Source organism: Apodemus sylvaticus, chromosome 19 (genome assembly GCF_947179515.1).
Source record: "Apodemus sylvaticus chromosome 19, mApoSyl1.1, whole genome shotgun sequence".
In the NCBI taxonomy this organism is placed as follows: Eukaryota; Metazoa; Chordata; class Mammalia; order Rodentia; family Muridae; genus Apodemus; species Apodemus sylvaticus.
Genome location: NC_067490.1, coordinates 29,713,850 through 29,726,103, shown reverse-complemented (window position 1 = coordinate 29,726,103; position 12,254 = coordinate 29,713,850). Strand labels below are relative to the sequence as shown.

General features: G+C 39.9%; 1 protein-coding gene across 2 annotated transcripts in view; it reads left to right on the top strand.

The window, feature by feature from the left end:
- Positions 1-9,361, top strand: part of Pkib (cAMP-dependent protein kinase inhibitor beta) — a 103,288-nt gene extending 93,927 nt beyond the window's left edge. For both annotated transcript variants that reach the window (XM_052163666.1, XM_052163665.1), the window contains one exon: positions 8,597-9,361. In XM_052163666.1, coding sequence (XP_052019626.1) covers positions 8,597-8,664 — 68 coding nt within the window. In that variant the 3' untranslated portion in view covers positions 8,665-9,361. The remainder of the gene's footprint in view (positions 1-8,596) is intronic.
- Positions 9,362-12,254: the final 2,893 nt, after the last annotated feature.

Sequence of the window (12,254 nt, the reverse complement as noted above, 5' to 3'; positions counted from 1 at the left end):
ACTGGATAGATGCTTTGTAGAGACTTCCTCAATGGCTATATTACAATAGAAAGCAGAGCAGCCATCCCTGAAATCAGAATAATTTGTGAGGCTGAGGCAGGAGGATTGTTATTAGATTGTTGCTATCATGGAATACACAGTATAATGTATCTTTTATTCTCCTGTTTAATTGTCGTCTGTGAGGCTTACTGTCTCAGTCTGCTAACCTAGGCCTAGTCCTAGAAACTTCTAGCCTTCGTACAATCTTACCTAAGCCTAGAATATTTTCAGCCTCTGAGACTTACTGCTGAATAAACTTACCCTTTCTAGTTCTTTCTGAGCTCTGGCTGGTTCAACTCAGTTGTTCTGGCTCAAACTCCTCTCCCAATCTGGATTCTCTCACTTTCTCCAGAATTGCTATTTGGCCTCACTAGCAATCTTTCTTAGTCTTCTGCCTCCTCCTCATTCTCTTGCTCATTCTGTCTTTGCCTGTGTCTAGCTCATTCTCTCTTCAATCTGTCTCTGTAAGACTCTCCTGGTAAAAATGGCCTCTTTCTCACTCTCTGTGCTGCTCTACTCCCCCCTCAACTCTACTGCACAGCTCTCTAGGAACTCTCCTTCATCCGCTACTGTCCTCCCTCCTGTACTGTCTCTCCTTTACGTAGCTTCCCTTTCCTCTCTCTTCTCAGGAGAGTTGGGCAGATCCTATTCTGTCAAATCTTTCTCTGATTCATCACTTTGTCTGCCACTCAATTAGCCATCCCCTTCAAACATGGATACTTCCTTTACAAAGTAACTTTATCTTCAGTGTTTGGGATTAAAGGTGTGTACTAAGGGCATGTCTGCATTTCAGCCAAGAGGATTAATGGTGTGGCTAAGGATTGAGTCAGACTCTAGCTAGAAACAGGTTCAAATATCCTATAACAACAGTAGGTTCCAGGACAGCCTGTGCTAGCTACAGTGTAAGATGTTCTCAAACAAGACCAATATAATAACAATATCAGTCTGTACACCAAGGCAGAGGAGAAATTCCATGTGGTCCTACCATGAGGTAGAGCTTTGGGAGGTCAGTACTCACTGAGAAAGTAGGTTACCTCCAGAGAGGAATTCCTGCTTAGTTTACCCAATCCCTAGTGGTCCCTGAACACATGCACACACACACACACACACACACACACACACACACACACACACACCAGATAGACTCAGAAGGTTATACATACAAGTGTGTGTATATATTTACATACATACATACATATATGATGTATGTAAATATATACATATGTGTGTATATACATCTGACACTAATTATAAAAGAGGTTATGAATTTGTGGGGAAAGAAGGAGCTTAGAGAAAAGAGTGAAGGCTGGAGAGATGGCTCATCCATTAAAGGCTAGGCTCACAACCAAAAATGTAAGAGAAAGGAGTGACATGTAGATGCAGTGTGCATGGGTGAAGTTGTTAGATGCAGTGTGCATGGGTGAAGTTGTCAGATGCAGTGTGCATGGATGAAGGTGTCAGATGCAGTGTGCATGGGTGAAGTTGTCAGATGCAGTGTGCATGGATGAAGTTTTCAGATGCAGTGTGCATGGATGAAGGTGTCAGATGCAGTGTGCATGGATGAAGTTGTCAGATGCAGTGTGCATGGATGAAGTTTTCAGACATAGTGTGCATGGATGAAGTTGTCAGATGCAGTGAGCATGGATGAAGTTGTTAGATGCAGTGTGCATGGATGAAGCTGTCAGATGCAGTGAGCATAGATGACATTCTCAGATATTGTGCTCATGGATGAAATTCTCAAGGAAACCCACAATTTTTAAAATACTTAAAAATAAATAAAAATTCAAAGACTCCTCTGTGCATACCATAATAATACAGCTATAAGGAGATGGGAGAGAGGAGAAGGCAGAATAAGGAATATAGAATTAAATGCAGATGAAATCTAGAAATAAAAACTGGCCAGTGGGAGGGTTGAGGGTGAGTGAAAGAACAAGTTCATCATGATAACTTCGGGCACAGATGCAAGAGCCAGATCTTGTGAAACCTTAGAAATGCAAGAGGAAAAAAGGATTTTCATTTCCAATGAAACCCCGTCTAGTGATGGGTTGGCATACGATTTATGTTTAAAGTTGTTTTCTTTAACAATGAAATGGAAATGGGTGGTAGGGAAGCATTTATATTAGATTATGGATATAAAATTTCCATTAGAAAAATCTTTTTAGGCCAAATTGAACTTTTGGATACATAAGAAACGTAATCCCAGGCTAGTCAGAGGGATGCAGTTACAGAAGCTCAGAGGCAGCTGGGGAAGCACACAGTCTTCTAGCATGGGACCCTTCATGAGGATGGTGAGGCAGACATGGAGTCAGTTCTATGTGTCCCCCCTTCACCAAGGGACTTTAGAGAGACAAAGTCACTGGAGCTACTGAAGCCCTGTGTGCCACATGAGCTGCTAGAGTGTAACAAGTCTTTATCCACCACTCCTTGCTTCCCTGCAAGAGACATGGGCAGCCCAGTGTTACGGTTTCCTCCAAGGCACTTACTCAATCATTTATCTATTTACTTACTTTAATATATTCTTTTCAGAAACTGTGAATTGAGCTTGGCCATCACATACGCTAGGCAAGTACTTTTCTACTGAGCTGCATCCCTAACCTATTCTCCCATCCAGTTTTTCTCAGTACAGATGTATTTTCTTACAAACATCCTATATGTCATAAAATTAGACCCAGATTAGTATTATATCTTAATTAACCCAAGATAAACATCTCCTTAAAAAAAGGAAGAAAACAGAACTTGACTAACCCATGGAAAGTGAAACATGATGTCTTCAAGTGGGTAGGAAGAACAGAGAAAGGGGTGGGTTAGGGCGATGTCTAGTAGGCAGAATCAGAAGGACTTGCTAATGAATTTGAATATCGTAGAGATGAAGAAGGAAAATGCATGATAATCCCTAGAATAACTGAGTTCAATGTGATAGCATCTACAGAGAGATATTAGCTGAACTGAAAGCAATTTTGAGAGTTAGATGAGTGAAGATTTTGTTTCCTTGCATATCTCATTAGAGCTCTCTATTACATGTATACACTTTAAATAGTGAACATGTCATTCCAAAATACATTTTATGCTATAAAGGAGAAAACATTTTCTTGTAGATGAAATATCCCATTTTTTTTTCTTTTTTATTTCTTCTTGGAGCCTAGAACCTAGGGGCTTGCACTTCTTAGGCAAGTCTTTACCACTGAAATAAATCTCCAATCCCTGAACTGGTCCCATTTCTGGTAAACTACATGAGCAGATTGTCTTCAGTAGGAATGAAAAGACTGACTCTAAGAAAGAGAAGGAGCCAAGAAAGGCCACTGTAGTGTTGCAAAAGTTACTATTAAACTTAGCACCAGCTTTCTCAACATATCATCATGGAAAGGCCCCTGAATTTAATGTATTTCATATGTGGGTGTGTGTTTATGTGTGTGTGTGTGTATGTGTGTATATACATGATATTCTAAAGTTTGAGAATTTCATACATGCCTATAATATATTTTGATTAAACATATCATATTCTTTCCCCTTCAATTCCTCCTCTATCTCCCCCGCCACATCTTCCTCACCACTTCACGTACTCTTAAAAAGCAAAAACAAAAACAAAAATCCACTGAGTTCTCCTAGTGCTACCTTTATGTACATGGGTAAAGGACATCTGCTGGAGTATAGGACGCATCCCTGAGGAGAACTGACTCTCGCCATCCCAGCAGCCATCCATTGCCAATGGCTCCTTTAATGGCGTGGACACCATTCATAGTCTCATCAGTAGTTCTCAATAAGTGCTATCCTGTTTGTCTCTTCTGTTAGGAGTTCCTAGGTTGGATTTTGAGAAGAATAATTAAGAAGTTTTCATACTACTATCTCATTGAACCAACCATGACTAAGAATATAATTTGCAGAATAATTTGCTTCTTTGACTTACAGAAGAAGCTAATATTGTCTAGAATGAAATCATCACCAGTTTGAATAGCTTTTCCCAGAAGGCTGTTTTGTGGTTTAGTTGGCTCAGAACCAGTGATGACAAAATGATTTCAGGACTAACTTAGTGCCTTGTATTTCATAATGCTGCACAACATCATGGAAACTCTTTTCCTCCAAACATACGTTATGAAATTTTTTCCATGAACATTCATGAACTGCCTGCCATGTCCTTTCAAAAATGAAACCAGCTGTGACCATGGCCCAGATGCTTTCATGGCCCAAGTCTTCTTATAACTGATACTTACGTCTCTGATTTTGTTTCATAGAAAAGTACCATGGGAATGTGTTGCTTTTTGACTACTAATTTTCTTTTCTCCATTCTTCCTCCAGCCCTTGTAAGATGCCATCCCATCATATATATGTTTGAGCCATTGTCTTTACTGTAGCTGTTGATCGACACTTAGCCCCTTTCTAGCGTAATCCTTCAGAGTATTTAGCATGACTGGTTGTTACTTCTTCCCTTAAATATTTTTCCTCCTTAGGTTCCCTGGACACGTTGCTCTCATGATTTTCTGTTTTCCTCATTACGTTTTTCACTTTGGGTTTCTTTCAGCTCATCTCCTTAAACACTTAATAGAATAGAAGGTACAAATCACAGTCTCTAGACAATTTGACCAATGCCTCTTTGCTTCTAATACTATCTGATCTCCTTGGATAGTTTCTATCCTACTGATACCAAGAGTTATTGAGTTGTTACTTGTATGAGTTACTATTCTCATTGCAATGACCAACACTGACAAAATCATAGTAAGAAACTGATTTTTTGTTGAAAATATATTTTTTTACATAATATATTCTCATTACACTTTCCTCCCTTTATTTCTCTGAGTTCCACTAAACTTCTCATCTGAATCCACTCCCTTTCTGTCTTTCATTAGAAAACAAATGGGCTTCTAAGGGATAATTATAAATAAGATAAAAACAAAACTAACAAAGTTGGAATAGTACAAAATAAGGAGACAGGAAAAGAGCCCAATAAAAGGCCCAAGAAACAGACAAAGAAGCATAAACTCACTCATTCATGCCCTTGGGGATCTCATAAAACCACTAAACTATAAACCATTCTATCTATCTATCTATCTATCTATCTATCTATCTATCTATCTATCTGTATGTGCATATGTATATATGCAAAGAATCTGTAGGGTAAAAAGAGAGCAGGAAAAATACATATATATGTAAATTTAAAATAAAAAAATAAGATTAAAAAAAGCCCTGACACAATATTATGGGACAAGGAACCTCCAAAGATACCTTTGAGTTCATTTCTCTTGGCCATCTCTTGCTGGGCACGCAGCTTACCATTAAGAACTTTGTTTCCTTAGAGAGACTCCCTTGGAGTGGCTATCCTTTGGCAATTGCTTCTGGCCTAAGGATAGGGGCATGAGTCTACTTCTCCCTTCAGGTCTAGGACCCAATCTAGTGCAGACCCTTGTTGGCCCTGTGCATGCTGCCTCAATCTCTGTGAGTTCATATTTGCTGCATCCATTCTGCTGATTCAGAGGGCCTTGGTGGTGGTGATGGTGGTGGTGGTGGTGGTGGTGGTGGTGGTGGTGGTGGTGATGGTGGTAGTGGTGGTGGTGTGTGTTTGTGTGTGATTGTGTGTGATTGTGTGTGTGTGTGTGTTTCCATTCTGTATTCCCTCTGTTTCTAACATTCTGTCTCCTCTTATGCAGAGTTCCTAGATTTTGAGGGGGGAAGGATTTGATGGAGGCATCCTATTTAAGGCGGAGTGTTTCAAGGTTTCTCACTTGTTGCGTGTCTAGTTGTAGGTCACTGTATTTGTTCCCATCTGCTACAGGAGGAAGCTTCTCTGATAATGGCTGAGCTAGGTACTTATCTATGAGTGTAGCAAAATGCCATTAGGAATCATTTTTTAAGAATAGTAGTATTTGGTTTTATGCTATGTCCCTGGGCTATATAGTCTCAGGTTACAGGTCACCAAAGCATCCATGTCATAAAGTAGGCCTTCAATAAATCAGATGTTGGTTGGTTACTTCTAGGGTTTTTTTCCCAGTCTGTAGCTCAAAACTCATCCTCCTCAAAGCTGGTTGTAAAGGCCTGTGAAGCACATAGCCAGGCTCATCGCAGCAGTTCTTTGTAGTAGTAGTATTCTGAAGTTTCTTGTTGCTATGACCTTAGACATTCAAATTAAGGAGGAAGGATATACGTTGGCTCACTGTTTGAAAGGATGTACAGTTGAACATATCAGGAAGACAGGAAGGATAATGAGGTGCCTGCTCCTGTTGTCTTTGTAGTCAGAAATGAGAGAGAACTGAATGTTGGTGCTCAGCTGTCTTTTTCAACTTTACTTTTTTTTATTCAGTCTTGGAACCTGTGAAGGGTTGCTGCCCATCTTCAGGATAAGTCTCATTGAGTTCAGCCTCTCTGGAGCTGCTCTCACATATATGTTCAGAGGTGCATCTCCTGGGTAAATCTAGATTCATTTAAGTCGATAGTGAACATTAGCTGTCATTAATTAATGACATGGATGTCAGGCTGGAGGTCCGTGAAGTTTACTGTCATAGAATGAACTACCTGGATGGCATCACTGCTAGGGCATGGAGCAGTATTATCCAATTTAGCGGGTATCAAAGCATCTTTGGATTTTCCTTCTAAACCCCATTCCTCCTGTGTTTTCCCAATCTCTGCGAGTAGCTATTTCACAGCTCCAGTTTTTGAAGCCAGAAATGTTGGTTCATCCCTGTTGCCCTCTGATTTTGCAATTCTGCCTCTTGTCCTTTAAGGGATACTCTTAGCTACGGTTTCAGAACTGGTCCATGCATCCACCATTTTTCTACTAATTACTCACAGTCCTGGTGTTCCATCTCATGCTTTTTCTTTTCTTTCTGTTCTCCCTCTCACATATCACTGCCTTGGGCTTTACTGCTGTCTTATTAAAATTCCTTTCTCCATGTGATACAGACTGCACACTACTCTCCCTTTGCAGATGTTTACTAAAATCTTTCCTTTTAAGATGCTATTTCTAGCCAACTCTGTATCAGTTTGTAAAGTCCAGGCCTAGAGAGTTTAACCATTCCTATTTTTCTTCTCCTGATTTAATAACCTCACAAACCCCCTTCCTTTCTGAAAAACTATACACTCCACAAATTTTGTTTATTGTCAAGTTTGTATTGCTAACTGGATGTTACCAGAGAACTGCTTCATGTGCTTAGCTTAGTAAATTTTTATTTTTAAATGGAGGTCTCACATTGTAATCCATGTTGGCTTGAAGCTCGTTTTATAGCCAAGGTTGATTAACAGATAGCTGACAAATGAAAACTCCTGAATATCAGACTTATCTTCAAAATACTACAGATGGTTTGTCAGGAGAAAGTATGAGGGAATGGTTGAGACTTAAATAATTTCATTTAAATGAAGACAACCAGATATGGAACATTTCAAAGGATGAAAGAGAAAAACAATGTTGCAACTAAACTGCATATATTTAATCCCATCATGGGGAAGGCAGAGACAGATAAATTTGGGCGAGTTTGAGGCTACCCTGATCTACATAGTGAGATCTGTCTGGGGGTGGGTGGGGAGGAATGTTTAAAGATGGTAGTGATATAAAATGAATATGGAAGATAAAGGGGAAGGTTGATCAATCAAAGAGTAAGGAATTGTTGCTGGAGTTGTCAGCTTTTGATGAATCTGAAATGGACAGGAGTTGGAGCCATGAGGGCACTAGGCTTTGGAAGTAAGAGCATTACTAGGCCCAATAGCAAAAGTGTCCGTGGCAATGAACAGGGTCCTGCAGAAGACATAAAAGGTTGTATTTGCTTAACACTCTTCTCTTTCTTCACAGCTTATTAGTACAGTCCCTACATTTTCATCTTCCAATAAGTGCTGACAAATTCTGTAACCCTTCCTGAGAGACACATCTTCCATTGTTATGGGAGGGGCCAGAAATAATATGTCTGGATAACAGGAGAACTTAGGCATTTAGGGAAGGTGAAATGAGATTTTTATTTTTCCAGAATGTAAGGCTATTCCCAAGAAGTAAAGGAAATAAATATAAAGAAAACAGAAAATATGTCCCAGGATAAGGGAATGGCTGAGGCCCCATGTAGCCATTTAATGAAGGTTGTGATCTTCCAGGAGTCATTTAACCTGATTTTGCTTTAGATTGCCACCCTGTAGATCAGTGGTTCTTTACCTTCTTTAATGCTGTGGCCTATCAGTAGAGGCCTCATGTTGTGGTGACTGCCCCAAACATAAAATTATTACTACTTTGTGACTGTAATTTTGCTGTTGTTATGAACTGTAATGTAAATAGCTGATATGCAGATATCTGATATGCAACCCATAGGTTGAGAAACACTGCTGTTGATGGGAGGGTATAATGACATCTTAAGAGTCAGACTGGCATGTAGTAACTATAGACCCTGAAGAAAGTTGACTAGGAGGAAGACCTATAAAGGATGCAAACATTTCCTCTCTATGCAGACTCATACCCATGTTGAGGGCAAAATATGATCTAGTCAGGATGGAAACTAAAGGAGGAGTCAAAGTGGAAAACAACTTGCATTCGAAACATACAATATATTTCAATATATTGTGCATATGATTGAGTAATCTTTTATTTTTGCAGATGCAAAAACGAAGAATGAAGAGAAAGACCAAGGCCAGCCGGAAAAGGCCCTAAATGAAGAAAAATGAAGGCTTAGAATTTATCAAGGGTGTGATTTTATGCGCAATGAGAGACAAAGAGCTATGCATTCCTGGGGTGTTTGATCTGGTAGTAACCATGGTAACCCATGGTAGTGTGTATGTGTGTGTGTGTGTGTGTGTGTGTGTGTGTGTGTGTGTGTGTTTTAGGTAATCTTGTTGTGATGGTCTGTCCTTAAACTGCAGCCATGACACCAAAATAGGTTACTAAAAGGTGTTACTTTCAAATTGCACCCAAGGAAGGACACACTGTTTATACCCCCAACAAAATCCACTGTCTATCTTGGGATTTACTTGGTCAGATATATGTTTAATTCTGTCTTAGTGAGTTAGAACATATTCTTGGTATGTATAGACCAAAACCTATTAATTTAATACTTTGTAGAATTTGTAGGAAATTATATTTTTTTGGTGAGATGGAATTAGTAGTAAAAAAAAATCACACTTATAAAATGTGTTTATTTTTAATTAAAATTGTACCGTATTTCCCACAAAATATTAGGAGAGATCTGAAAACATTGTAAAAATTGTAACAACTTAAACGTCTCTAGGATGTTTTTGTCTAATATATTTTGCATTTAGTCTGAATGTACTGTGATTTTTCATATGGACCCACATAACATAAAATTTGTGACAAACTTGCCTATATAAAACATGTGTATTGAATAAATCTCACTATATTCCTTAACTTGGTGTATGTGTGCACCTTGTTTAATGTGGATTGTACAAGATATTATGCTCTTTTTCTTAGACTGTTTTTTTTATTCTCTGGGCTTTTGTGTGTATGTACAAATTGTTGCTAGAGTAATTTCATCAGAATGTTGATCTTATTTTTTATATTTTTCTTAATAAAGTATAATACTGTAAGTTAAAAGAGCAAAATACATGCTTTGACTATATACTTATAGTTTTTTTCCTTTTCTTTTTTTATTTAAAATAGATTCTCATCTCATACAATACATCTCAACCACAGCTTTCTCTCCCTCCATTCCCCCTAGTTCTTCCCCACAGATCCTTTCCCCCAGATCCACTCTCATTTTTCCCTTCAGAAAAGAGCAGGTCTCCAAGAAGCAACAGGAAACACAAAATAAAGGAGATACATTCAGACCAGTCAAAAGCCCTCAGATCCAATCTGCACAGGGCAACCCAGTAGGATGAAGAGTCCCAAGAGTAGGCAAAAGAATCAGAGAGTCACCCACAACCATTGTTAGGAGTTCCACACAAAACACGACACTAACAACCATAACATATATGCAGAAGGCCTGCTGCAGACATGCTGGCTTTGTGCTTGATCCTTCAGTGAGCCCATGTGAGCCCCGCTCAGCTGATTCTGTAGGCCATCTTCTCCTAGTGACTTCCATCTTCTCTGTCTCCTACAATCTTTCCTCTCATTCTTCCACAGAGCAGTTTTCTTTTTTAAAAGAGAACAGAAACATTAATTGAATAAAATTCCACAGCAGAAAATTATAACTGATACAAATGTCCTTTGTCTTCTGAAGTAAGTTGGGTATAACATGAAAATACAATTAAAAGAATGGAGGATGGTCTTGTATCGTAAATCCCCTGCTGCTCCTGCCTGTATGGATAAAGGTTAACTTGGTGACTACGTATACCAGAGGCAGATTTCCAAAAGCTTCACTGTTTTCAGCCCTCAGATATATTTTTTGATAAAATAATCAACACCAGTATGGAGGTGTGCATTAAATTAATATTTAATAAAATATATTAATCATTAAAGTTTTTACTTTTTATTTTTCTCGAACGTTGTCTAATGGGGTGATGCAGAATGATCAGCATGACAGAGAGAACAGTTGTTTCCAGATGGGCTGGGATTATGACTCAGCCTCCTGGAGGACTTTGAGACAGTCTGGGGGACCACTGGGGAAAGGAATTGAGGACAGAAGTTGCTGCTGGAATGGAGAGGGCAGAGCTGGGATGCTGCAAACAACAGGTAGCAGCCCTGATGAACGCCTCCACAGCAGGGTTGTGTAGCCTTTGCTGTCGGTAGGCGTGAAGTGGAGAGGCTGGAGAATTCCCTGGGTTTGAATTTGATTCCAGTGTACTGGCAATGGGATCTTGAGCGAAGAAGAGTCTATCTGTTAAATTTCAACCTTATCCTCTGTGGATTACATTAAACGATATGGGAAGACCCATCATGTTGTAGGTGGTACTACTATTCTCTAGGTTTGGGCTCCTAGATTTCGTAAGAGTGGAAAAAAGGGGCAGAGTATCTGTAAGGCATGCCTACATTGATTTCATCTCTGTTCCGGGCTGTGGGTGTGTTGGGTAAGGCTGCCTTGAGCTCCTGAGACTGTGCCTTCCTTTCAGAGATGGATTGTAACCTGGAATTGTTACCTACAATAAACCTTGTCTCTCCCAAGTTGCTTTTGTCAGGATATTTTATCACAACAGCATCAATAAACTAAGGCAGTGGGTGTAGCCAGTAATGAGACTGTGTATGTAAACACTTGAATAATGTCTAGAAGAAATGTCTCGATAAATATTAGCTGTTGTCATCACCATGCTTTACTTCATTACACTTGGTCTTGTTTGTTGGTCAGGAGGTGAGTGGGAAGCTAAATTGGTTAGTTGGCTCAAATTTTACAAATGTCCCTAATTCATAGTGTTGGGAGAATAGATTATTAGTAATCTCCTTGGTTTACTGCCCCTGGCTCCTAACTGAGGTCTTCCAGTGATGTCAAGCCAGGAAGTTCATTCTATGAGAGCAAACTTCAGGGACCTCCAGCCTGACATCATGTCATTAATTAATGACAGTTAATGTTCACTATCAACTTAGGTGGATCTAGAAGTACCCAGGAGCTTCACCTCTGAACATATATGTGAGAGCAGCTCCAGAGAGGCTGAACTCAATGAGACTTATCCTGGAGATGGGCAGCAACCGTTCTGTTACAAGATCCCAGACTGAATAAAGAAGTAAACTGGAAAAAGCTAGCCATTTCTCCCCCATTCATGACTGCAAAGACAAAGGGAACAGGCACTGCTTCTTCACATTCTAAGACTCACTCCCACTCCTACCCCTACTCCTACTCCTCACCCCTCCCCAGCCCTCTCAGCCCCCCCACCCCACCCCCCACTCCTCAACCCCCCAGCCCCCCCACCCCCCCACTTCCACACCCCACCCCCGGCCTGTAGCTCAAAACTCTTCCTCTTCAAAGCAGGTTGTAAAGGCCTGGGGAGCACGTAGCTAGGTTTACCACAGCAGCTCTGTTCTGCGTATCAGTATTCTGAAGTTTCTTGTAGCTATGACCAAATGCATTAGACTATCAAATTAAGGAGGAGAGATATACTTTGGCTCACTGTTTGAAAAGATGTAAAGTTGAACAGAGGAGGACTATAAGGTGCACTGGTCCCTTAAGTGGCTTAAGGGACCTTTCCTCTCTCAGCTGGTGAGAGTTGGCCATTTCCTAGTCTGTCAAATCTTCCTCTGATTCATCACTGTCTGCCACTCAACTCAATGTCACTTTCAAACATGGATGCTTACTTCTACAAAGTTTGTCTTCATTGTTTGAAATTAAAGGTATGTGCTAAGGGTATATTTGTATTCCAACCAGAGGGATTAA